Below are 27,207 nucleotides of genomic sequence, written 5' to 3' on the forward strand. Positions count from 1 at the left end.
TTCAAATGTGGTGCTAGGATGCCAAAATCCCCAAGAGTAAAAGAACCTTCCCCTATCACTACGCCACTGCTTATTGATCTAGTTCACCAGCCAACCATTGTAATTTTCTCTCACAAACAAATAAATCTTGCATGAAACAGAGAGTACATGAATACTGGTATTTTTATGTGGCATTGCTAAATTATTATATTTAGGATCAGCATAAGGGTTCTTCTCTGCTTTCCCACGTTGACCATCATGTAAATATTATCTAATAATGGGCAGGATCCTAAACTGTATTTTGAAATCAGAATTATTTGCATATGCTAAATAAACTCAGTGTTACATAATCAGTGGACACTATCCTTTATTCCTTACCCTGGCAAAATTCCATTGACTTCAATGGTACTAGTTGTCTAAGGATTATTTCTGTAATTGTTACAGGATCAGATCCAGTATGTGTAGCCAATAAATGAGATAATCCACATACCCACTGATTACTGCTTAAAATTCTATTAATTGGCATCTTTCTTCTTTTATGAATTGAGCCAAAAAAATTAAGACTAGATCAGGATGTTATAAATTGTTAGTCTATATCCCTCTGAAAATATTGGTTTATATAGGACAGAATTTTAATCTAAGAACTATGACTCTGATCCTGCAAATACTTAAACACAACCATCATTTTCAGCACATGAATAGACTTGGATTTAATTGCTTAAGTGTTTGCAGGATCTCACTGTATGAGCTCAATAGTTATGTCAGAAATGCTAGGCATTGGAATTGAAATATGGGATGTAACTATAAGAAATCTAACACATTTCCTTCACACAATCTGTGAATTGTTTGATGTACAGAATTGTTTCAATGCAAGGGCCTGATGCTTCCCCCACTGAAGTCAATAGGAGCAAAATAGAGCTCCCAAGTTGTCAGTACTCCTTATCAACATTAACTTGCATATACTATTATAGTTTCATAGATTATTAAAAGTGATCAATGCAATATGTAATTGTTGATATGATCAAACCAAAATAATTTGACACCATACATAAATTCGCCCAATTTTGAACACATTGCTCAGGTTAATGTAAGTATTTCAAGAAAACATCAATATGCTATTCAAACTATATTTGCTTTGGGATATGCAAGTATGTTTTATGGTAGCTGATACCCTTTTTTGAGATAATTTATATGGGGGAATGTTTCAACTGTTGTAAATCGGTGTAACTCCAGTAATTCAAGGAAGCTGCACTAATTTAAATAATCTGAAATCCTTACATTTTCTAAAAATTGCTCAGGTATTCCCCACTAACTGTAACGGAATTTTGCTGTATGAGGACCACAGAATTTATTTGTCTACCCTAGCTGTTTCTAAAGTACCTATCATTTTGGTATCTAAGCACCATTTTGGGGCATCTGTCAAACAAACACTTTCAATTAAACCCCCCTTCTTCCCCAAATTTCAACACTTTTAATTTTCCAAAAATACAATATAGTTTCATTCTGGCACCTGCTACATTTGTTACTTTCCTATCATTGTTACAGACCACACACTATCTTTGTGGCTCTTATACAAATACTTTTGCTGCTTGCAACTGCTGAATCTTTCATGTGAATAGAAGTAAAACTACCATAGAAAAATCTCTGTAAATGTTAGACTGTAGATAACTGTTTATATTTTGAGTATCTATCTTCCTTGATAAGAAGCTAACTAGATACAGAGCTAAGAAAAACACCTGTTTGTTACACAAACATAAAATTATTTTATCAATTTGGCCCCACGCGAAATCAGATTTTAGTGGCCTGATATTAAGCACCTGGAGAAAAAGTGATATCTAAAAACATGTTGCCTTAATTTCTTTTGAGGTTTATCTATTTTATAACTCACATTTGCTGAATGCCATCTTACAAAAATTACTCCTTTTTTGCTCTTCTATATGCTGCCTAGTATTAATGTGACAGACTGCGAATGCATGGTGACAATAATAATCACAGAACATAATATTTTCTGTATAGGCTTCCAACAGCGAAGCTATGATCTTTGCAACAAGGAGATATAAACAGGTAAAGTAAGACTGATTTAAAACATTGACATGTCTTAAAATGTATTTGGTTTGCTTTCTAAAAATACTTGCAAAATGAGATTCTTTTCAATAAAACTAAAGCATATAGAAATTTAAAGGTGGAGGACAATTTCTCACTGTAGTGAATGCATGTCTGTGTTTGAACCCTTCTTGGGAAGCATAAATTATATACACAACTTTTAGATTTCTATAAATCATTTCAGTGTTGTGATTTGAATGGTAGCAAAAATGTTCGTATTAAAGACTACTGCAATTAAATGTGTGTTCTCCATAAATACAGAATAAAAATATGAAAACCCAGAAAGATTTATTTTGTATCATACTTTGTAAGTATTTCAAATGGTGTTTATTTGCAATATAAGACTAAAATTTACAAAAACTAAATCAGCATTTCTGCTGATGCACCAGGGTTTACTTTTTGTGCTTCTCTGTTCACTGCTAAAGATTTGCACCCTTTATATAGGCCTCATAAATAAATTTCCATAAATCTGATAAGATATGCTAGAATTTTATCTTGAAGAAATATCAAATGTCTACATAGACTACTTTGTTTGTGTGTGAGAAAGTGGGAGGCTGAGAATGCAATAAATTGTAATTCATTTTATTAGCAAGACTTAAAAATGATGCTGAAACTCTCAAAAAGGCAGAACTACTATTATATGAGAGTTATTATATTATACTATATATTACAATGGTGCCTGCTAAAACAGCTATATAAGTCTTATATTATTTTAATTAATAACCCCTTTTCTAGGAGCTCAGGCATATGAGTATACAAGTTATCTCTGTGCCACTGTTTGACATATGAGGTCTCAGCCTCAAATCAATTTTATAGTGAAATTTGGTGTAAACTGATTTGACATTTTTAAGTAAAATGAGGGGGAAATGTAAAACCTTTATGCTTTAAAACACTTGCTTGTATTGTTATAATTGAGAACTGGCTTTGATTCTTTGAAAGAGCGCAATTACCCAGACTACTTCTGCCTCTGAATATTTATTAAAAGAAAAAAATTCAAATAACTAAGATGTTAAGATTAAAAAGTGGATAATTCAGATATGCAGAATATAGACCTTCATAAAGATTTTTGGTTTTTGTTCTCTGGATATACGGGACTGTTCCCATGTGCCAAGGGAAAGTGGAAAAACAGATCTAGATTTAACTTTATTTCTTGACAAATAGAAGTAATTTGTGACTAAGTCAAAATGAAGTCAATTAATAGCAAATAGATAATGCTTCTTTTTCATTTTTGTAAATGAAACATCAATCCCACTTAATCCAGCAAGATTACAAAACTGGCAACATTAGTTTTCACAGTAAAACTGGAATAAGGTATATTGAATACATGATCAGAAATAAACTAAACTACAATAGTTTTCTTCACAGGTTACAGAAAGTATACAATACATCCTTAATGTTTTTGATATATTTCACTTGAAAGTTGATTTGTTACATTATTGATTAGCACTATCTCTGGGCCACTTTTAGGCATGTTTTGTTGGAGAGGCCCTTTCTACAACCAGACAATGTATTGTATTGGATCAAGGATTCAATACTTACCAAAAAATTGCCAGAAAAGCTGCAACATTATTTTTAGAAAATATATTGTGACTAGTTCTACACTTATACCTTATGAAAGAAATACCTACAAGAGCCTTATCAACAGCACAATCTGGGTCATGGTTTGGTTCAGGGCAGTATTTTGTTTTCTGTTAATGAAGATGGGAGAAATGTTCCTGGGCCATTTTGCTGTGTATGTTCTTTTAGTCTATCATTGCAATCATCGTTATTACAACAGTGATTGATCTAAGAAAGCAAACAGGGCCTATATTTGTCATGGATTTCTCTTTAGATATGCACCAAATGAAAGTTATGTTTCATTGTTACCATTACTTATTCCTTATCATTTTTCTTTTTCTCTTATAATCTGTTTCAAGTATTTTTTCCAATAAAATATGCTTTATAAAAGGAAAACTCAGTACATACCTAAAAGAAAAAGGCAGGATCCTAAACTGTATTTTGAAATCAGAATTATTTGTACATGCTGAATACACTCAGTGTTACATAATCAGTGGGCACTATCCTTTACTCCTTACCCTGGCAAAATTCCATTCACTCAATCTGTGGATGAAACTCTCACTGATGTCAGTAACGGTTTTGCATAATATCGATGGCAGGATATCTTCCTAGGTTATCATATCTTCTTTTCCACTGGAAAAGACTACGTAGAAGACAAGATGCAAACCTAGAACCTATTATTTTGGTCCAACTTCGTACAATTCATGAATAACTATTCTAGGCATGCTAAATGATTTATCATTCAATTTTGAATATTATTGCAATGTTAGTTTTAATGAATTCTTTACAGCTGAAAAAAACAGACAATGGGTTGTGGCAGTTAGTATGACTCATTAATTATTGTTTTAATCTTAATGTATTTACTTTGTACTGTTTTTAATATTCAGGTCAGTTTTCTTTTGGAAAATACAATCAATAGATTTTTTAGTATATATATATATACACACACACACACACATTATGCAAGAGCAACAAAACAGCACTTGCATTAACCTGACAAATTTGTGAATCAATTTGGCCTCCTATCTGAAAAGACAAAAGACTGAGATATTGGGGCGGATTAAATTAAAAATATGATTTTTGCAATGAAGATAAGCTAAACTAATGTATAATCTTTTCATGAATTTCAGGCACTTAAGGAAATACATTGTTAATTATAATTTAGTTTTCAAAATGTCGTAAATGTAAAGAAAACTCTAGAGAAGAAAACTAGAAAACTCTAGTTATGAATTTCTGTAATAGGCTTTTGTGCTATTTATGTGTATTTCAAAATCTTTCTTTCAGTAGTTATCCTTTATTTTATACCGGTGATCTCTTTTCCTCTGTAACTCTATGTTCATATTTCTGACCTATCCTCCATTTTATGTTATCTCCTCTCTCCTCCATTTTATATAGTCTCTTTCATATGTGTGTAAAACAGTCACTATATACTATTATTATATGACACAGCTGCACAGATAGCCTTCTTTTCTCTCCCCTTCCTTCTGTGGTCTTTCACTATTGCAAAAGGAAACTGACCAAGATCCCTGTCTGCCTAGGCTTCAAAGATCATAACACCGGTGACTTTCACTTTGCAGCCAATGTGTCAAAACAGAAATATTGCTTCAAAATGCAGAGCAGATTTCTAATTTTTATTTTCCAATAGTATGAATGCATTATCCTGAAGCCTAGTATGGTATGTATACAGTACATTATATTTTAAGTGCCTGATCCTGCAGTCACTGGGTGCTTCCCCCACCCCTAATTAGGAAGGTGACTGGGCCCTAAGTACACAAACTCTGTTTATACAATAGCTTGACAAGACAGCCCATAGCCCAAGATTTTCCAAGGAAAATCGGAACTAAATGCTGTTCTTCTTACCCATTTACATTATAGGCTGTGCTAATGTGAACAGTCATATACAGACTCTTAGCCCATTTATCTTTCTTTTTTAAATTAAGAAACATAAACATGTATGTTAGAGTAACATTAAAGAATTTAATTAAGCCTACACAAAGGGACTGTCTTTTTGAAAGGAAAACTACAGTAATTCTAAACCTATAAAACCTAATCCTGCAATTCGTACTCAGGAAAAACTCTGATTGGCTTCAACTGCAGGATCAGGCCCTTTAGGTATCTATCTATCCAGCCATCACTAGACAGACAGATAGATACCAATATGAAATTTTTAAAAGATAATATGCTATTCTTTAATTACCTTGATAACTATAAATGGTTCTCATAACTCCCAATGAAAACTGTCTTTTCACTGCTGCTTCCAAGCAGAAGTCCAATCTGCTGAAAGCCCTGTCATCAACCTGCAAACAAAAAGTGATAGCAACATACTTCAGAAGATGAGCAAAACTGAAGTCTCAATTTATGTAATAATTGTGTTGATTTTAATTATAATATTTAATATTAAATATAGGTATATTTTACTTGTTATTCTTACAAATAACAGCTAGGATGAGTAAAGCTGAAAGAAATTAGAGAAAAATATTTTTCTTTCTTTTTATTTTTTTTACTTTATGCATTCGGCAGCACAATGTGTATAGACAGACAGTTTCACTGTTTCCCCTGTCATTTGTGTAGATCTTTAACATAGCAACAGAGGAGACATAAATCTTTTTCAAAATAGGAAAACGTGATTTTAAAATCACAAAAATAGACAGGGACACTCAGGAGCAGGTGTATACTTTTAAATCATATTTTAAAATTACCTAGATTTTAAATTGATGGTGTCCCTTTAAGAAAAATTCTCCTTGACTTTAGTGGGAGTTTTGCTTGAGTAAGGAGTGCTAGATTACACATGGAATGGCTAAGAACATTCAGGTATGCAGGGCAAGTATCATGTCTAAAAACGTTTCAAATTGTTTTATTTTTTATTCAAGGATTGTCATTTTATTTTTATACAACAGAATTCATATATTATAATGATAAGGCCTTTTACACTGAGGATGTCAGATGAGAGTCAATCACCTGATTTGTTCCTTAGCTGACTCAAAATACATGCCATCAAAGGGCCTTATTACTTAATATAGACGGTTAATCTTAAAACACAGCATTTAAATAACAAGTTAACAAAATATAAAGTGCTTATATAACATACTATGTCAACACCTTGTATCTTAGGAATATATTACTTCAACACTTACAGGGTCATCAATCAAAATAATACTATTTATCAGGTGGCATCTACCTACACCAGTGTTTTCTATATGTGAGAATGCATATTATATTGTTGCTATAGGGATAATATAGTTGTAGTTACAGGAGCATTTTGCTTTTAAGACCTTATTTTGGTTGCTTATAATTTAGCAAAATTTACCATTTTGGTTGACATTTCTCCTGGTAGTTCACTAACCCAAATACTGGGTCTTCCTGGGAAACCTTGGTAAAATTCCATCCAGTAAGTTTCAGATAATGTTTATCATGTTTATGAAATTTTTAGGCTGCACTTTTTTCACACTCATATTACTCTAAACCAATTTAATGTGAAAAGTTATGCTTTAGTAAATTGGAAAAAATATTAAGAAATAAAAGTATTAATGAGTTAAAATAATTGTGCTGCAATACATCATTTCCTTACTGTTTCAAGCGCCAAATCCTTCACACAATGAAGTCGTTGGAAGATTTGCCACTGACTTCAAATAGGAGCAGGGCTGAGCCCACAGTGCAATAATCCAGATAAACACAAACTGTATGCATATATCTGAATATGCTCGCTGAAATACAATCACTCATGTTTATTTTAATAATTACATGTTCAAGCAAACAGTGTATTTGTGTTGATGTATCATAATTTGGATCTAACTCAAGTAAATGCACAAAAACTCTGGTTTTGTATTTTTTGTAAAGACATACAAAAAGTACATTAATAGAATGTTACAGATGGGATTTTAAACACACAAATTACTCACAAAAGTCATGGTTAATGTTCCCGCAGCAATATTACATAGTTCATATATTTAAAGCATAAATATATTGCCATATATATTAATAGAAAATTCTATGTATATGAAAAAGAGCTGAGTTATATTTGCTGTGGAAATCATAGCACTAAGGCTTAAATCCACAAACTATTTAGTCTCCTAACCTCCACAGATTTAAATGGAAAACCTTGGGGGTCTAGGTCTAAAGTTCTCTGATTTTTGTGTATGTAAACTCTCAACCATAACATTACACGGATATCAGTTTTTTTCATTTTATAGGTATACATATTACAAAATGTCTGTATGTACAAAAGAAACATTAAGGCCCCAATCCTACAAATACTTTTGGGACTAACAGTATGTAAAGTTAAGCATGTGAATAAGTGCTTGCAAGATCAGGGCCTGTATTGCATAATGGAAGAACAAATACTAAATCAAACAGATTCAGATTTCCACAGCACTTGAGAAAGTATCAGGTCAAAATATACATCTACTATTTCAGCTTTAAAAATAGTATATAATAATACATTAATAAATAATAATAACAATAATAATTATTATTATGGACAATTTGAATGCCCTCTCTCCATAGTGTCCATCTACAAGATACTAGTAGAGTTATTCAACAATTTATTTGTGCAATTCCAGAAGAAAGAGAGACATACAAAGATCTGGAAGCTGCACATTGATGTAAATAACATATAATTCATTTCACAAATGATAATGTAAACCATAGTAAGATATATAGCAGAAAAGAGGAGAAAAAATGTATTCCCTGGGGCTGGAAAGTTATTTAAAGTTCAGAGCCAGGGTAAAGTCAGTTTACAGTGTGTGCGTGGAATTTCCTTTGCTGTTCCCTACAAATAAATCAGTGGTGGTATTTACACCGCAAAAAAGGGGGATGGGGGTTAACACCAAAAGTGTATAAAATTATTGGATGTCCATTAGATTTTTATTATTTTTAGTTAGAAAATGGCTTTGCTCCTACCCTGGTAAAGGAGACACAGAGGACATTGAAAAGCTGAAGGGAGGGGGGGGGGCTAAATACAAAAGCACTTATGTGTGGTGTCTAGCTCGGCAGAAAGGGTGCCCAGCTTCCAGCAGCAGCTCCTCTCGCTTTCTGGGGCTGGGCTGGAACAGGCAGCCGCCGCCGCCGCAGCTCTAGCTCCTCCGGAGCGGCGAGATCAGCTGAGCCTCGGTGTCACGTGGGCTGTGTGTCGAAGGTCACAGCGCTCACAATGGAGCTGTCGGAGTATGTGCAGAGCGGCTTGCAGATCCTAGCCGATTCTGGCTGCTTTTCTCCTAGCGCCTACACGGTTCTGCTCCAGACGGCTTTCCAGAGCCTGCTCAACGCCCAGGCGGACCAGGTAGCTCTAGGTAAGCGCTGCTTCTCGAGTAAATGCCAGGAGAGGAAAGGAGCCCTGCAGTGTCTTTCTGGGAGCTGGAGAGAGACAGGAAAATGGATCTGTTTTTATCTTCTGCTACATTATTGTGACTTGTGTTTGTAGCTAATTGTAGCTAGAGCCAGACCCTTAGATCCCTGCACTGTAACGCATACGATGCCACCTGCACCAAGCAAGACAAACGCCAATGTAATCGCTTGCCCACGTAGTGTTCTTCCCCCATGTTTTGTTATTTCATTGCAGAAATAACTGCATTTCTCGCTCGTGGCCTAAAAGAGATTGCAAGCTCCAGTTAAATGAAAGGAGCGTGGATGTTTTGGACAGCTGGGTAACTATCACTTCTTGTCCTGGCTGGTTATTCGAAACAGCTCTATAGAGAGGTTAAGCCAGGTATATTTGCCAATGGGAGAGGTTAAAATGAAGATGGCATGGCTCAAATTTGTATGTGGCAGTGGGTCCAGTTTGGTTTTGGCATCTGCTGTCCCAGTCGTTAGTCGATGTCCCTGGTATGTATTTTTAATTCCCAGCTCCATTTATTTTCAGTGCAGTTTGGGTCATACAAATCTGTTGCCTCGTCGGTCATTGCACATGCAAAGTAATCGTGTGTTGACATTTGACATGCAGCTTGGCACAGCAGTAGGGTGGAACAACAGGGTTTGTTTTAATTATTCAGCTTGTGACTGCAATATAGTCCAAAATGTTTATTTGAAAATGGAAATCACTTTGGGGGTGATTGTAGCTAAAAGTGTAATTGTTGAACAAAATTCTAGTTGACTTGGGGGAGGGGTTAATCGGTCTTTTGGTGAAATTTAATCTGCAGACAGTTCCGACGTAAAATGTTATTTGGAGGAGTATTTACACTAAACGCGAGTACTTGAGTGTTTAATTGTGTGACTTATATAGCAATTAAAAGGAAGGCATCCACCTATTTGTGTCCGTGCGTCCTCCTGGGTCAGGAACAAAAGTTTTGTTTGGTTTATTTGGTTTTGTTTTCCCTGTGGGATGTTTCTTCCTATGGCAATCCCAGCAAATCCGTGCCCTTAGTTTATCATTTACATTATTCTTAATTGGATCATTGAATTTAATTCCATAAATGAACTGAATAAAATGGGGGTGAGGGGTGGATGGAAGGGGAGATTAGGAGAAAAAGAGCTAATATACTCAGAAAATCTGTGAAACCTTTGTATTTATGTTCTTTAAAATTTTATGATCCGGATTCTGATCTCGGTTATACCGGTGTAAATCCGGAGTAATTCACACCGATGTAATCGAGGTCAGATTCTAATTCCATGTCTCTGGTGATAAGGCTCTGAGAAATGCTTGCGGGTGGGTGATGGGAAGTTAAGGGTTTCCCTATGATACGTAAGATTTTTAATGGGTTGAGGGGAGATGCATGTACCCACTTATTACTGAGACTAACGTATTAGCAATTATTATCACAATATGAAAATACCTGTCTTTTGTGCTGTATTTGGTTAAAAAATTGCCTACACATTTAGTTTCCTACCACCCTCTAAATTATGAAGCATTTTACTTTGTTACGTCTTAGAACAGTTCATTTTAAAAAGGAAGACACGCCCTTTTAAGTTGTTTTCAGGCTTCAGGAACAAGTATATCATCAGTAATTCATTTATTTTAGATCACCCAGTCTTGAAACATATTGACCCAACAGTATTAAAACATTGCCATGCAGCAGCTGCAACTTATATACTGGAGGCTGGAAAACACAAAGCCGACAAATCTACTATAAGGTATTTTGAAGCTACCCTATTTTTCTGGTGGCTGTTACTTTAAATTATACTGCTAATTTCTATTCAAAGACTAATACACTTCTGTTTTTCTCTCTCTAGCACATATCTAGAAGACTGTAAATTTGATAGAGAGAGAATAGAACAATTTTGCACCGAATATCAGGTTTTAAGCCAATTTTAAACTATATTTCCCTTTTATAATTATTCATTCAGTAGAAGTTGGCAAATACATGTTTTCCTTTTTTCAGAAAAACAAAGATACGTTGGAAATCATATTGGGAAGGTAGGTTATTCTGCCAGCAGAAGTCATTTTTCAGTTATAGATATTATTTAAACAAGCAAACAAAAAACTCAAATATATTATGGGGGGAATTATAATGAGCTATTTAAATTATTAAAGTAACAAAAACCGTTCAATTGTATTTAATACCTTTGAACACAAATTTAAACAAAATATTAACTTTTCCTTTGCCCATTTAACACTCTCTTCTTTAAATAAAGTTTGTGAACTTTTGAACAGTCATTTGAGAAAATCGTAAAAACTTGTTAGCGTTTGTTGACCAAAAGCCTTGAAAAACTGACCTTTACTTTTAGGGTAGGGTACACATAACCATTGTATCTTTCAGTATAGGCAGATGTCCTCTGCACATAACCGATGTTTCTTGGCGCCTGGAATATCAAATCAAGGTAATCTTACCACATTAGGAAACTTTGATTTGATTTCCTTCTCTGTGGTAATGTCTGATTTTTGTGTGTGTTTTGTTATCACTTTAGACCAACCAACTTCATAAAACTTATCGACCTGCCTATTTGGTGACCTTAAATGTGGAGGTACTGTATATCACTTTTCCCAGCATAAGTAGATAAAAGGCAACTCCAGGCTCAGGACACATTTTAATTAAACAGATGTTATTCTTTTCCTTCAGAACAGCGACTCAAGATCACACCCTGACGTTAGTTTTAGTTGCACTATGGAACAATTACAGGTATTTTATTTCCTCATCACTGTTTCTGTATTTGACTCCAACGCTGTGAATTTTGATTGGGTGTCAATCAACTGCAAAGATTGTAAACAGTTCAAAAAATATATGGGGTTGGGACGAATGCCTTTTGTAAAAACATATTAAATGCAATATTTTATTGTATCTGTACTTCTGATGTGAAGCTGCCACTGCCAGCTACACGAAGTTATTTACATGGGAATTATTCTTTTGTTGGTATGGCTTTAGAAACGAATGGAAAACATTTCTTATAAATGTAATGCTAATCTGAAAGGAAATCCATAAATTTTTCTACAACTTTGATCTCCTGTGATACAGAGCAAATATAAAGGAGAAAACGGTATGGTATTTGGATAACCACTGCATGATTGATTAAAGTGTATGAACTGAAGAGTTTTTTAATCGGTACTAATTGCACCTAAAGAGGAAGTAATGAATTGAAATATACATTGATCTCTGCTTAGCTATTAAGCATGTAATTAAGTAGTTGGAGGGCTGTTATACTGAAAAATATTAGGGAAAAACTGAAAGACTGGGGGATAGGGGGATGCAAAGATATTCCAATTACACATTTTAAACTCAAGTGAAATGTTTCCCAGAAACTTTGTTTTACCTGCAAAGATATATTTTGGTTAGGTTTAGGTTTTGCTGAGTGAATTAAATTTGACATGCTTTGACTGCAGGATTGTGTTGGCATAAAAGTTGACATTAAATATTTTCAAAATATTTGAAATTTGCTTATGGCTATTGTGATAAGTATCTTTTAATGTTAACTGGGAATACACTGCTGGTACAATCTTCATGTTAAAAATGCACTTTAATATTTTAGTAAAAGATCCATGTGAAAGGCTATTTTTTGCAAATATATGTGGAACACTTTAAGCATTGAAGCATCCTAAAAGTTATTACTTTAATTGACATTTAAATAATTTGTATCAAATATAAAAGTCCTCTGAGGCAAGTGTTGCTCTTCCCATTTTGAGAATCTAAAAATTAATATGTATTTGTCTCTATTAATAGCCAGTTTGTTGCAAAATATCTTCTAAAATTAAGTACTCCATCTTTTAGGATTTAGTTGGAAAACTAAAAGATGCAGCAAAAAGCCTAGAAAGAGCATCTCAGATGTGATCGAAGGAAATTGACAATCCACCGGGTTCAAGAGGAAGAAAAGTGCACTGACTCCTAACAGTTTCTTCGTAGGGAACATGACGAATCAATTTTCTTCTTTCTAAAACTATCATGTCGTCACACACTTAAACCTTATTGCTTATGTATCAGCTATTGAATCTGAGAAAGTCCCTATTCTAGGAAGTGTAACTACTCTTTCTGTGCAGTCAAATGTATGTTTTGTTAAAGTCCTGTTTTCTTATCACAACTATTCTTATGTCAGAGTGCTAGATAATTGATTTGTCTTTAAAATATTCACTTTATTTTACTTTGTGCTTTCTTCTGAAATATTATTTTTCTGATTTTTTTCCACACATTATAATAAAATGGATTAATTTCTTCTCTCTATTTTTGTGGATGAAAACAAGCTCCGTTTAAAATGACGTTTCCTTGGAGGAACAGTATTATCGTTCAAAAGGCAAAAACTAGTTCAGTGCGATACTGTTAAGCGTCTATCGCTATCATTGGTTAGAGTGTAATGCTGTTGGCCGCCCATTGCTGTATCCTTTCACTCCCAAGTGATGTTGCACCTTCTGTGAGATTAAAATTCACTCAAACTTTACAGTAGGAGGCAAAACTGCCATTCGTTGATCTTGCCCCGGATTTGCTCATTTAAAAACGCAGAGCAAGCACCAATCTACCGAGGCAGGCAATGGGTCAAGGTCTGCTCTTGCTGAGAAGTCCATCCTCTGTCATTTCAGTGTGGATGTAGAGATGGAACTGAAATGGGACCTGCGTTGTCTCCACAACCTCTTCACAGACACACCTTCCACCGCATTATCTGGAAGCTTGTCCCTCCAGAAATTATACCCTGTGTATGAAATCAGTGTTGTTACACAACTCTTCTCCCACTGGTCCTCTGCCTCGCAGCCGCTGGCTTTAATCAACAGGCGAGCGGGGGCGCGGGTGACCGACTTGCTGAAGAGAATAAGCACCTGTTTAAACGCAAAAGCGGGTCTGGCTCCTGCAGTCCTGACTCGGGCAAAACGCTGAGGAGCTCAGGTGAAGACTGCTGCTGTTGGATACATCGCTGCCACTCCTTCACTAAAGCTCCGAAGCCACGCAGGGGGGTTTATTGCTCTGCAGCGATCCTAGGACGTCACAGGAGGGGCGGTTAAGATGGGACTGGCCTTCCCCGCTCCCCTCCTCCGTCGGTCAATACTCCCTGGTATGAGCCCTTCCTACTGGGACCCGGGGGGTGGGGGGAGTTCCTCTATCGCAGCCCCTCTGGCGAGCAAGCCCCCAGTATGGGCGGAGAGCGGAGCTTTAGCCTGGGCAGGTTTACGCTGTGGTGGACAGTGTCTAGCACGAATGGGGCTCCCGTCCACACAGGGGCTGTGTCCAGCGGGGGAACGGGAGATGGGCACAGCCCCAGCAAGCAGCGCCGTGCCTGGGGGAGCCACAGGAGGGGCCGAGGCAGTCGGGGTGGGAGAGGGGAAATGGAATATCCTCGGGGAGGTAGGAGAGAGCCAGGCGTGCGCGCAGTACGCACTGGGGACAGGGTGCATGTGGCGGGAGATGGGGGGGCAGGAGGTGTCAGGGCGTGTGGAGGATTCAGTGAGGAGCAGGATGGGTATGCTGGGGGTGGAGGATGCAGGGGGAACAAGGGTATGGATGAAAACGGGGAACGCGGATGTGTAGAAGAGAGCGAGGAAGGGGGAAGAATTTGGGGGAAAGGCGGGCCCGGGGAGGGGGTGTGGGGGGGCAGGGTGGAATGTGCGTCTGGAAGGGGTAGAGCGTGTGTGCAGAGGGGCGAGGAGGGGGAGGTGTGCGGCGTGTAGAGGGGAAGGAAGGTGGAATAGGGGAGAGGAGGCTGATGGTGGCATGTGGATGTGGAGGAAGCAGGACGCAGGCGGTGCGTGGACAGCAGCGTGGAAAGGCAGCCGTGGGACTGTTTGCAGATGGAAGAGGGTCAGGAGCACGATGTGTAGAGTGGGGGCAGGAAATTGTCTGTGTGCACCGAGGGGGGCAAGGGCTATGTGTCGAGGGATGAGGGGGATGCGTGTGCTCAGTGGGGAGAATGCCGGGCCGTCGCCCAGAGTGGGGGCAAGGACCGGAGGAGATGCGTGGAGTGCAGGGGGGAAGAATGGGCACCGTGTGAGTGTGCGGAGTAGTGGGGAGAGCCCGCGTGGGATAGAAGGGTGTGTGTGTAGGGGTGGGCAGAGCGTGGGGAAGGGGCAGCTCTGGGTGTGTACAGCCCATAGCCGTGCAGAGATGGGGCACGAAAGGTGGGCAGAGGAGGAGGCAGCCGGTGTGTGTAGATGTGGGGAGAGGGAGAGGACGGAGGCGGTGTGTGTCGAGAGGAGGGATGGACCGTGTGTGCAGAGCTGGTAGCGTGTGTGAATGGAAGGAGGGGTAGCGGTGCTCGCAGTGTTTGCAGCCAGTGTGGGAGAAGAATAGGGATCGAAGGGGTGTGGAGGGAGAGGAGGAAAAGGCAAAGCGTGGAGTGCGGAGAAGTGGGGAATGTGTGTCGAGGGGGGCCGGAGGGGGCCGGGGCAGCGTGTGTGCAGCGGGGAAAAGGAGGAATAGGCAGGGTCTGTGTGTGTGCAGGGTAGGGGGAGGAGGAGGAACAGGCAGAGTGTGTGTGGAGTGGAAGGGGGAGGGGGCGATGTGCGAGGAGGGGGAGGAGGCGGCTGAGTTGTGGGATTGGGTCATGGGGAGGCTGACGGGCTCCGACTACACCGACACTAATTCCCAGGCCACCCTTAAGGAATGAGGAGCCCCACGTGATGCTGGCGGGGCGGGCGAACTCTGAGCCATTTTGGGGACGGTGTCAGTTTCCACTGTGTGCCTTCAGCGTTGCATTTTTTCCCTCCTCCGCCCTCCCGTCCCTGTTTCCCCACCAACAACTATGAAATAATAATAATAAAAAGGAGACCAAGAGGCAGAGCAGGGGGCCGAGGGGGAGACAATGGGCTGGTGGAGACAGAACCCATCCGGATTAGAAAGATTTTAAACTCCCAGCTCCTCAGCCACCCAAAAACCAGACTCAGAGAGAGAGCGAGAGACAGAGGGAGTGAGAAGGGTCGGTGGAGGAGAGGAGAAAACCCGGTTGTTTTGTAACTAACATGAGCTGAGAGCAGCAGCAGCAGCAGCAATAAGCTTATTGCAATTGACAGCGTCTGCAGTTCATTTCAAGATGGCCGCTTGGCTCACATTCATTTTCTGCTGAACGACTTTTAACTTTCATTGTCTTTTTTGGCCGCTCCGATCATCACCCACCGGCTCCTTTTTCCGGGTATGTATAAAGCGAGGTGTCTCCTTGCCAAGGACGGGGGGCGGCGGGGGCTTGGCGGCGGGTTTAGGCCGGTTTGGGGGCTGCAAAGGGGAGCCTAGGTGTCCCCCAAGCTCTCCGTATGCGAAAAGCGCTGACAGGCTGCTCCAACCACACACACACACACACACACACAGACTCACACAGCAGAAGCAGCAGCAGCCTGTGCACTCACTTTCGTTACGCACCCACATTTGCAAATTTTAGTTCCTTTCTTTCCCCAGCTGCCCCCTAAAACGTTTCTGTGCACATGGCCCCCTAAGAGAATATTTATATTTTCCGTCCCTGTTTCCAGCCCGGCCTCAGCGCCCTTTGTTTAAAGGCAGATTTTGATTAAACGGGGACGGTTCATGAAATCTGGAGCTGCCTAGGTCAAGTGATTTCAGTCCTCTCCGAAAGAAATATGCTTGGGGGGGGTTAAAATGTGAGATACTGCACCCATTTTATAGAGATAGGGTCACTGGGGGGTAGTGATCCCGCTGGGGGGGTTGTTAGACCGGGGGGGACCGGAAAGAAAATTTTATTAACTTAAGTTGGACAAACACTTCTGTGAAATTTGATGGCTTGTAAGATGGCGGTTCCCAGTTGTTTCCAATGCCTCCGTTTGCATTTGTGCTTAAAATGCTAAAGTTTCTGGGCTTGTACCTGTTGAGGGGGGGAGAGGGGAGACCAAAGTTGAAAAATAACTTTTGGTGAAGCAATCACTTTGACTGTGATACTTGAAAAGTGGGTGTGCAGATTTACCATAGCGAAGATGGAGTAACTGCAGGACATAGTGGTATTTTTGAATACTTTCTTTTCTTTAACTGGTATTTTCATTCTAAGCCCGGGAAGGGTAAATTAACATGAATTTCTTGGTAAAGTCTTTAAAGTGCCTTGGATTTACTCCTCGTGCTGTTTATGGGTGGCACTAGAAAGTTGATTGTATATGTTTATGTAATTGTGTGTGGCCTTGACAATACACAACTTGGAGCTTTCCTAGCTATTTACTGTTAATATTAGGAAGTAAACCGGAAAGGAGAAGCAGAAAAAATAAATTTATATAAAAGGAAAAAAAATTTCCAGAATCTAGAAACTAAGCGTCATACCCTGCTCTCCACAAAGTTTAGGGAAATGTAGACATATATACCCAACGCCAAGTATAGCATTCAGTAGTTTTCTGCATAGTTTATAGTAGCCAGTGTTACTTTATTTTATAGGGCTCTTAAAGACTAGAGCGATTCTGGAAATGTAATCCAGTAAAATTGCTTAGAGGGGCTATTTACAATACATCCCGTAAACTAAGACAGACTTTTGTTGCAATTTACCAGAGATGCAAACTATTGATCTATGCCAGATCATGGCGATACCTACAAATTCACGTTAGTTTATTTAGGTAGACTGATTGGGTACTTCAACTAGTTAAATTTATGAACCTGATTTTAAGGGCTGAGGGATTTTTACCCTCTTGCCATTCTTCAGTTCTTTCTTTATGCTGTGCCAAGACGTTCTTTGGGGAAATACTATCCTTACAATTCCTTTAAAACATATGTGGACATTCTTTAGTGAAGGGACAAGAATAGTATTCATAGTAAAAGTGGCTCTTATTCCTAAAGATAATAAGGCTTTAGATGACAGGCTTGTTATTACTGAACAGCCAGTTCTTCGAGTGGATATAGGTGCAAAGTAGGCAAAACCGTCAGAATGAAGTTTTAGGTATACGTTTGTTATACACCTGGAAAACCGAATTAGAAAGTTTATTGCACTCGGATTTTTTTCATAGTCTATCTGATTATAACCACAAGAACGTGCTTCTGTTTTTCTTCAGTTTGACATAACCCTTGAAAGGCCTCTGAACAGTCAGTTGGCTGTCACTGTTTACCGCTAGCAAGTTTTACCATCATGTATTGTTACATTTAGTTGGGGGTTTTTTTGGTTGTGTGTGTAACTATACATATATTCATGTTAAGGGACAGTTTGTGTTGGCTGTGGTGAGTCTCGGGGATTCTTAACGTTAATACCAGTAGAAAAACCTGAAAGGATTTTCCTCTAACCAAAATATGATGGTCAGGTTTTGCTGTAGTAAAATATGTGTGTATGTATAATGGACAAACACATCTACAGCAGTGTATGTGTACCAGGTGGCTTGTAGTGAGTATTTGGGTGTTTGATTCAGTTTGCTGCATGAGATCACAGATTTCAAAGACAGCTCATAGTATGCGATTAGCAGAAAAAGAGCTAACTTTAGGCAATAAATAATACCCTGTAGGGGATGCTACGACTAAACAAGGTTCACGGTTGAATTAAATTCTCCATTTAGGAAGAGGCTACGCTTGTGTGAAATAAAATATGTGTTTTGAAGGACTGCCCTGATATATCAGGGCTTGGGAAGAATTCTAAACTAACTGTCATATGTGACCTCTGCCACGGTTTATTTTGCAATATAGATGTGTATGATTTGCACGGTGTTGGGTTTAACAAATAAGACATAGATCAGTGAAAGCAGCCTATTCATATTTGAGCAATGTAAGAAACCCCATGTCAATAGCATTGCAGTAATATACTTCAGAGACTGAAGTGAAGCCGCCTTGCATTTATCCTCTCGTACAAAAACATGCTGTCCATATCAATAAAAAAGAGTGGCAGGTTGGAGACCGTTGAGGCGATCTCTGAAATCAGAATACAGTGACATTTGTGTCTTGACTCCCTGCTCTGTGCCACGCTCAGCCTTGGGGATATCACCTCCCCCGAGCCCTTTGCCCATTGCTCGCAGTCATTTCATACTGGAGAGTTTGTCTACTGTACCCAGCTCATTCAGCGAGTCTCATGCAGCAGCAAGGGAAGTTGTCTTGCTCAGGTCGCTCGTGGGCGCTGTGGACGCTTTCTCAGAAATGTTGTACCCCTCACCTGGCCAGATTGGCTGACGCTCACAGCGTTTCGGACCCTGGTTCCTATCGCTGGGTTTCACTGCCCGGTATCGAAGCTTGCGAGGATCTGGAGAGAATCTCAAGCACTGTCAAACAGTGAGTTTCAGAAATTCAGATATTTCAGTCGAGGGTAGCTTCTAGACTGTGTCCCAGGAGGGGGTGAGATCCAGAAACTTGGTCCGTGGAGTGGGAGCATTGGAATGGGGAGGTGACTGGCATGCATTGAGCAGCATTGTTATGTCACACTGCTCAGGTTCTGGTTGATAGCAAATCATTTACTGTACAATCGGCGCAGCTGGCGGTTGTTGTTTTTTTCTCCTTGGAGTTTCCTCTTTTCCCTCTTATTCTTTCCTATGTATGATTTTTGTTCGTGCCGTTGCAGCCGATGGGGGTTAGTAGGCTGCGGGCTGGGAACATGACATTTGTTTTTCACTCATGTCGCTGCCCAGCGTTGACAAGGTGTTGATTTAGCTTTAGGAATGGTCTGGTCACGTGGTCCTTTGCATATTGTCATTCCCTCACTGTTTAAAGTAGCTTTTATTGCTCAAAAGGTGACTGGTTCACACACTCTGAGATTTGCACACCGGCTTCCTCCCAAACGGACACCTCATCCCCTTATTGCAAATCTCTTTTCACCTTAGCAAAACTTTGCGCCGTTCCTGTCCGATCCGCGGGAGAATTTCGTTTTAGACCCCAAAAAGCGTTAAAACGAGACCCAGTTAAATAAACATCTCGGTAATGCGATCGCAGGGATCTGGGGCGAAGTCTACAGCTGGCGAGCTCGGGGGATCTGCCTGGGAACGCGGTTCGCCTGGGCTGGGAGAGGGAGGGGAAGAGGAACGATCTCAGACGAGCTCCTTGCACCAAGTCGACGTGGATAGAGGCCCCTGAGAGGATCCGAAATGGCCGAGACTCGGGAGGAGCCTCTTGCATTTGCCTCCACTAGTCTAAGACCCCAACACCGGCTCGGCGCAGCTCTCTGGCCGCCGGAGACCCCTCCCACCACCAGCTCCGCTTTCAGCCCCAATCCCCACCCCCATCCTTCCCTCCCAAATCCGGCTCCGCTCCCTTTGCACCCTGCGGGATCTTGCGGCCGCTCTGCTGAGCCCGGCCCCACCAGCCCCCTCCGCGCCGGACACCACCTCCCCCAGCCTCCCCAGAGCCGCTTCCCCCAGCTGCACCCCAGCCCCAGCCTAGGTTCCTCCAGGCCCAGGCTCTGCCCGGCGCCGCTTCGCAGACACCCGCAGCCTGCCCGGGCCGCGCCCCCTCCCCGGCCCGGCTTCCCCCGGCCCGCATCCTCTCCCCCGCTCCCCCCCGCCTGGCTCTCGTGTGTTCCCAGCGGTGGCAGGATGCCAAGTGTAAGTGTAAGTTGCTATAGCAACCCCCTCGGATAGCTGAGCAGTCCCGAGCCTGCACCGAGCGCGGCGCGAGGGGGGAGCGGCCGCCGCCCGGACCCCAGCCCCGGCCGGGTGGGCAGCGGGCAGCTCCGGGGGCCGGCCGGAGCAGCTCCGAGGTGCGTGTCCCCCATCCCCACCCCCTGCTCTCCGGAAATGCCAGGGCGGGCGCGGCGGGAGGCGCCGGTTCCCCTTTGTGTGACTCCCCGGCAGCCCCGTGCCCGGCCCGCCCCACGGAGGGGGGACCCGGCTCCCTCCGCACCCCGGGCTGCGAGCCCCAGCCGCGCCGAGGGGAATCTGGGCCAGCGAGTGACCGCCGCACCCGCGGGGGAGCGGGTAGGTGCTGTGCAGCCGGCTCGCCCTCCCGGAGCTGGCAGAGGGCTTGGACCCCGGTCCTCAACAACGCGGGGCTGCAGGCACCTCTGGCCCCGGGACATTTCCCTGGGCTGTGTCACCCGGGCATCGCGCCCGCCCGCAATTCCCTGTCTGGCCACTTCTCCCCGTTCAGCCTCCTTCCATATTTCCCTGCGTTTTGGGGATGCAACTTCAGCGTGGGTGGGGAAACGCGGGATCTCTGTCCCTGGGACACTGAGCTCGTCCCCTAGTCAATGGTCCTCTGTGTGTGTCTTTCAGAGCCGCCTTTTCTTAAGCAAAAATGCACCGAACAACCAGAATCAAAATAACCGAGCTAAACCCCCATCTCATGTGTGTGCTCTGTGGCGGGTACTTCATTGATGCAACAACCATCATCGAGTGTCTACACTCCTGTAAGTACAGTAAGGCTCTTCGCATTGTCCCTGTGCTGCTTCGCACCTTTCCCGTGCCACCGGAAAAACGGAGCTATTAGCTAGAACATCCAATATGCAGATTTGTGCGAAAGATAATTTGTTCACATTTCATTTGACAAAACCCTTAGTCTTTGTTAGCTTCGTGTGTGTATATAGCGTCTCAGTTTCACGTTAATTGGGGCTAATTAGAGAACTTGTTTTGCTTAAGCAGCGCATTTCTAACAGTGGACCATTTATTAGCTTGCATAGTGTAAAAATCGCACCTCTGTCCATATTTGAGTATTGCCTAATACTATTACTAAAAGCCTTACGTGTTTTTACTTATAGTCTGTAAGACGTGTATCGTACGTTACTTGGAGACAAGCAAATATTGTCCTATATGTGATGTCCAAGTTCACAAAACCAGACCGCTTTTGAATATAAGGTAGGAGAAAAGTGTAATTTTACTTTATAAAAGGGGTCTAGCGGTGAATATTTTGATGTTCTCTCTTCATCTACAATTTAAATCTGAGAGGAGTTGTCAATTTACATGCTAACGTTTGCCTATGTTCTGTCTTTGGAGTCTTGTCACGGATTGAAATCGAAGACTTGACTGGATGCGAGACAGAAAGTTTTTGTATTTTTTGGAATACACTAACCGGTTGAACAATGTCCTTTTCCCTCTCCTTATTTATCACAATCCCATATTTTGTATCTCCATGTTCCATTTCACACAGACATCCTGAAGTGCAACCTCTTAACTGCTCTTCAGAAACATCAGAAATATTTATGAAACTTAAAAGAAAAAGTTACACTTTTAAAAAAAATCCTCATTCTTTAGCATTATCCTTCATTGCTCCTTTGTGATATTTATCTCCTCATTTTGGTTGGTGGTTACGCGTTTTTAAAGGCCTTCATTTAGACTGAGTGAACACTACAAGACAGATTGCTAGTGGACTGAAAATATTTTCAGTCGGATAAATTGCAAAAGAGTTAACATTTATTTAATAACGTCAATTTGTTTGTGAAGTCTTGTGGGTTAATTTTAATATAGCTGAGCATTTTATTTTTGTAGACGATCCCTCATTGCCACGGAATTGATTGTAAATGAAGAGTTGTAACTTTTATTCAAGTATTGCTGCATTTGCTTATTTGTATCTTGGGGTTGTTGTTTTTTAGGTCAGATAAAACTCTCCAAGATATTGTGTACAAACTAGTACCAGGCCTTTTCAAAAGTAAGTAGTTAAATCAAACAACAATACATAACTAATATGCTGCTTTTTTACCTATAGTACAGAGTAAATTAAGTGAAACATATATGCTTTTCCATCCAGATGAAATGAAAAGAAGAAGAGATTTTTATGCAGCTCATCCATCAGCTGATGGTAAAACTTTCTAGTTTATTAAACCTTTAGTAAACTTGACCTTATACTTAAGCTAAAACATCTTAATATTTCCTCTTTCATTTACAAATTATTTAACCATAAATACATTTAAGACACCCTAGATTCAGCTTTTTGATTAAAGATATAATAATGGCTACTTAAATACTAATAGATTATCTTAGTATTGAGGTTTTCCCCTATTACTGAGAATTGCCGTTCTGTCCGATTTTAATTTAAAAATATAAACTGTTGTGGAAATTTCCCTGCAGCTGCCAATGGCTCTAATGAAGACAGGGGAGAAGTTGCAGACGAAGACAAAAGAATTATAACAGATGACGAGATAATAAGCTTATCCATTGAATTCTTTGACCAGAATAGGCAAGTTCTATGGGAAATATTTTAAGTTTATCAATATTAACAGCTCTATCTATTATTTGTTGTAATTGTTTCATTGTTTTCCCCAGATTGGAACGGAAAGGAAATAAAGAGAGAGAGAAATCAAAGGATGAGGTAAATAATCTAGCTTTACTCGAGACAAAAGCCTAGACAGAAAAATAATAATTAATTTTTGGACAGTTTGGTGGGTGAGCTAAATAAATAATTATATCTATCTGCCAGACGAAACAAACCCCATTAAAAAGATATTAAACAGAGGTTTGCAACCTCTTACAGCTATAGTTAGAAAGAAATTACTTTGGTAGACAAAATAGAAGATGTGTTAATACTTTTTAAATGGAAACTGAAGTAGTTTACTTTTATTTTTTAAATGCCATTTATTAGAAGAAAGACAATTTGAATTTTTAAAATATAATCACTTTAAAAATATCATTAGTAGAGATGTTTCATTTGTTTTAGCACCCTTACATATACAATTACTTATATAGTATTTGATTTTGCTCTGCAAATTTTTTTTTTTTTTTTTTTTAGTATTTAGTGCCTATTTCCAATTTTCTTCATGAGGAATTCTCAATAGAAATCTTAAAAATGTAATTGGTCATTTTATAAAGTTTGTGTGCTTTTATTCAATTATACTGTGTCATCCTAAATTTGCTGTTTGGTCTCAGTACATGGACTGACTTTTTCCAATTATACTGTTAGGTGAATGACAAAAGATATTTACGATGCCCAGCAGCAATGACAGTGATGCATCTAAGGAAGTTTCTCCGAAGTAAAATGGACATACCTAATACCTTTCAGGTACCTGGATATTTTTATTTATTTATTTATTTACTTACTTACTTATTTATGTTGAACAGTTCTTTTATTCTAAACCTTCCAGAGCTGGTTAGCTGTATTGTTGTTTGTTTGTTTGTTTTATTTTAAAGTGGATTTCTGATTAGCTGTTTAACTCAGAACCAAAAAATAAGAAGAACTAGCCATATTTCAAATGTATAATGTAATATTTTTTAGGAGTAAGGAAATACTTTAAAATCCCACAGAAGCATTTGTGTTTATGCTGTAATTCTTTCAATTTTATTTCTGCCCTCTAAATACCGAGGACATTATTCTGCATAAGTTTTTTTAAAAAATGAAATACTCTTTTCATATATGCCAGATAAATAGTATGTATCAAAAGTTCTCCTCTGCCATGCAGTTTTGGAGTAAAAGGTTTTGAAGTCCCTTTGATACTATTGCTTTAAGACCACTTTTCCCTGGAAGAAAAATATATTCTGCTTTAAGTTATTCTATTCTGATACTTATTAACTGAAGGGTTAATGTCTTAAAAATAGATCGATGTGATGTATGAAGAGGAACCTTTGAAGGACTACTATACACTAATGGATATTGCCTATATTTACACTTGGAGAAGGGTAAATACCTGCCGTTCCTCTTCTCACGCTGTAATCTTTCCTGGTGCAGAGAGTGTGCTTATAGTGCCTTCTCTTTGTTTTGCAGAATGGACCTCTTCCTCTGAAGTATCGAGTTCGACCGACTTGCAAAAGAATGAAGATCAGCCACCAGAGAGAAGGCTTAAATAATAGCGGAGAATTAGAGAGTGACTCTGGGAGTGACAAGGCAAGCAGCCCAGCAGGAGGCATCCCCTCTACCTCTTCTTGTTTGCCCAGCCCCAGCACGCCAGTGCAGTCTCCCCATCCTCAGTTTCCTCATATCTCTAGTACTATGAATGGAACCAGCAGCAGCCCCACCAGTAACCACCAACCCTCCTTTACCAACAGAGCGCGGAAAACATCAATAAATGGCTCTTCAGCAACTTCATCGGGCTGACACCTCAATGAGACTGCCGAAACCCCTGATTTATATAGATCTCTTCATGCCATTACAGCTTTATAGATGCTAATACGTGTGACTATCGTCCAAATCGCTTTCTTTTGTAGTGACACCGAACTTGGCTATGAAAGATGGACTAGGTGACTGTTTATATGGACGTTCATCACAACGAAAGATTGTTCTGTAAAGAATTATTTTCAAGGGACTGGGAAGCAAACAGACGCGTACCATGATGTGTTAGGAAAGAGTTGGAGTGATTGCTGTCCCCATCATTTAGTCGTGGGAACCTCCGGAAGTGGATCTAAACCTTGGGATGTAGTTTGTTAATCCAGACTAACTCCTACATTACATTCTCTTCAATTGTTATTGTTATTATGCTGTTTTGTGAACCTGTAGAAAGCAACTGCTTTTTCATCTTGAAATTCAACAAAACGGAAAGAATATGCATAGAATAATGCATATATGTAGCCATGTCACTGTGAATAACTATTTCTTGCGTATTAGCCATTTTGATTCTTATGTTGCATCCTTACTTTTCTGTTGCTGCGCAGAACCGATCAAAATGAAAGTAAACTTCAGTTTTACAGTTTGTATGCCTAAAAGCGGGTATTACCGTTTTATTTACTGACTTTGTTTAAATGATTCGCTTTTATAAGAATCAGATGGCATTATGCTTGTTGTACAATGCCATATTGGTATATGACATAACAGGAAACAGTATTGTATGATATATTTATAAATACTATAAAGAAAATATTGTGTTTCATGCACTCATGATACGGTTGTTAAATTTCCAAACTGGTTCGACCCTTGCAGATGCCACCTGTTTGAATTTTGCTGATATTGCAGAGAACACTTTGTGTGTGTGTGAAAGCTTCATTTGAGAGCTACCACAAATCTCTGTTAACCTGAAAGCAATTGGCAATCTTAATAGGATTTTATGGGCTTTATCTTGTTTCAAGTGATATATTTTTACTTTTACCCAACGATACTAATAGTTTAAATGGTGCAGTGAAGAAAAATTAAGGAACATGGAAGTGGTTTACCTGTTTGGTTAGTTTTATTATTTGGTGTGATGAGATTGTGTTTTTTAAAAGCACATGAAATCATTATAGAAGCCATAAAATATGTGGTATAAATTTTAAGGAACCAGCAAGTTGCTGGATGAAGGCATTTTATCTAAATTTGTTTTAATATATATATGTATATGGTACAGTACTAACTTCATTAACATTTAACAGGTACTTTAATATTTCCAATAAACTGTGGAGAACGCCTCCTCTTTAATGTTCTGCCAATAGGAGCATTTTATCAGAGGCTTCCAAAGGTATTATTTTTGAACTAGAAGGAACACTTTCAACTTAAAATATGAATAGCCCGGAACACTTTTCAGTTTGTGCTTTGCTTTGGTCGAACTTCGTGTGTGTTCATCACCCATCATTTATACATTTGTGAGGGTGTTTATTCTATATGGATATTGTTTCATGTTTGTACGGGAAAATTGTAGTTAAACATTTCATTGTCTCCAGTCTGCAACAGAAGCACAATTCTATTGCTTTGTCTTGCTTATAGTCATTAAATCATTACTTTTGCATATAAATTGCTGTTACTTGTCCTGCTTGTTTTTATAGATCAGGTGACTGCAAATCCTCCACTGGGATTATTGATGTATAATGTCTTGTTAAACGAGATTTGATATTTTTTCCTGTAGTAAACATGTACAGTTCCATTTGAGCTGTTAAAGCGTTCAGTTTTATATACAGGAATATCTTTCATTTATAGTTGATCAAAGAAATAAACAAATAAAAGGGATACTTCATTGAAGAAATAGCAAATGAGCTTTGTTAATCATGTGATATCGAAGGACAAATAGAGTGCTGTTACTGAAATACTCTGTGCGTGTATGACAGGTTTCGGTAAATAGAACAGGTCACCATAGAGTGAAAATAACACAATTGTCTAAACAGTGCTGATTTATTTCAGATGCATGCATAGTGAACAAGCAGTGTTCTTTATTTCACCTGAGTACTTCTTGGGACTAAGTGGTTAATTCTCAAATGCTGACAAAGGAGATTTATTTTGCTTCATATCCGTCCTACTCACACTTTAGGAATGGTGGGGCGAGGGGGAGTAGAGATTGTGTCTCTCCAGCTCTGTATTACTTTTTTTAAAACTTCAATGGAACAAAATATTTTTTAAAAGTAAAGAGAGTTCAATCGCACAGAGAATTGTCTTGGCCTGGTTTCCTATCCTATATAAAATATGACTTAATGCACAACAAAGGCCGACATTGAACCCAAAACACTGGATTGCACATAAATCAAACTAAGCTTCTTTATTTTGGAACCAGTTCAATAATGACAAATGTTGCAATAAAAAC

The 27,207-nt window shown here is 39.6% G+C and overlaps 2 protein-coding genes and 1 long non-coding RNA gene across 7 annotated transcripts in view; 2 read left to right on the plus strand and 1 right to left on the minus strand.

Annotated features, from left to right (window-relative positions):
• The window catches only part of LOC122464748, a 24,918-nt gene extending 16,121 nt beyond the window's left edge, over positions 1 to 8,797 (minus strand). Inside the window, exons 1-2 of one of the 2 annotated variants that reach the window (XR_006289068.1) lie at positions 8,539 to 8,797; positions 5,837 to 5,936 (exon numbers count right to left, since the gene is read on the minus strand). This is a non-coding gene — a long non-coding RNA (uncharacterized LOC122464748). Of the gene's footprint in view, positions 1 to 5,836; positions 5,937 to 6,946 lie in introns of both variants that reach the window. The other variant, XR_006289069.1, reaches the window with a different exon arrangement.
• Positions 8,743 to 13,220, plus strand: COMMD3 (COMM domain containing 3). Of its 2 annotated transcripts, XM_007058507.4 has the most exons (8): positions 8,750 to 8,927; positions 10,593 to 10,704; positions 10,804 to 10,867; positions 10,953 to 10,987; positions 11,331 to 11,391; positions 11,479 to 11,535; positions 11,631 to 11,690; positions 12,774 to 13,220. In XM_007058507.4, exons 1-8 carry the CDS (start codon positions 8,789 to 8,791, stop codon positions 12,831 to 12,833), a joined length of 588 nt encoding a protein of 195 aa, XP_007058569.2. In that variant the 5' UTR covers positions 8,750 to 8,788; the 3' UTR covers positions 12,834 to 13,220. The 2 variants fall into 2 exon arrangements, 1 of the variants encoding a protein (XP_007058569.2); XR_005224056.2 differs by having other exon boundaries at positions 8,743 to 8,927; positions 11,336 to 11,535.
• Positions 13,221 to 15,173: 1,953 nt separating this feature from the next.
• On the plus strand, positions 15,174 to 26,651 carry LOC102936272 (polycomb complex protein BMI-1). Of its 3 annotated transcripts, none has more exons than XM_007058471.4 (10): positions 15,174 to 16,110; positions 21,080 to 21,213; positions 21,562 to 21,658; positions 22,393 to 22,448; positions 22,548 to 22,598; positions 22,868 to 22,976; positions 23,063 to 23,108; positions 23,697 to 23,795; positions 24,329 to 24,409; positions 24,495 to 26,651. In XM_007058471.4, exons 2-10 carry the CDS (start codon positions 21,102 to 21,104, stop codon positions 24,822 to 24,824), a joined length of 981 nt encoding a protein of 326 aa, XP_007058533.1. In that variant the 5' UTR covers positions 15,174 to 16,110; positions 21,080 to 21,101; the 3' UTR covers positions 24,825 to 26,651. The 3 variants fall into 3 exon arrangements, with proteins under 3 accessions (XP_007058533.1, XP_037746768.1, XP_043397252.1); XM_043541317.1 differs by lacking the exon at positions 15,174 to 16,110 and adding an exon at positions 20,454 to 20,565; XM_037890840.2 differs by lacking the exon at positions 24,329 to 24,409 and having other exon boundaries at positions 15,551 to 16,110.
• Positions 26,652 to 27,207: the final 556 nt, after the last annotated feature.

This window comes from Chelonia mydas, chromosome 2, assembly GCF_015237465.2.
Source record: "Chelonia mydas isolate rCheMyd1 chromosome 2, rCheMyd1.pri.v2, whole genome shotgun sequence".
Classification (NCBI taxonomy): Eukaryota; Metazoa; Chordata; order Testudines; family Cheloniidae; genus Chelonia; species Chelonia mydas.

Excerpts from the sequence above, each read along its gene's own strand:
- LOC102936272 (XM_007058471.4), top strand. The coding sequence starts at position 21,102 with ATGCACCGAACAACCAGAATCAAAATAACCGAGCTAAACCCCCATCTC. Across the intron at positions 21,214-21,561 it reads CATCGAGTGTCTACACTCCT|TCTGTAAGACGTGTATCGTA; the intron begins GTAAGTACAGTA and ends TTTTACTTATAG. Across the intron at positions 23,109-23,696 it reads GAGAGAAATCAAAGGATGAG|GTGAATGACAAAAGATATTT; the intron begins GTAAATAATCTA and ends TTATACTGTTAG.
- COMMD3 (XM_007058507.4), top strand. The coding sequence starts at position 8,789 with ATGGAGCTGTCGGAGTATGTGCAGAGCGGCTTGCAGATCCTAGCCGAT. Across the intron at positions 10,988-11,330 it reads TTGGAAATCATATTGGGAAG|TATAGGCAGATGTCCTCTGC; the intron begins GTAGGTTATTCT and ends TGTATCTTTCAG. Across the intron at positions 11,536-11,630 it reads TGGTGACCTTAAATGTGGAG|AACAGCGACTCAAGATCACA; the intron begins GTACTGTATATC and ends CTTTTCCTTCAG.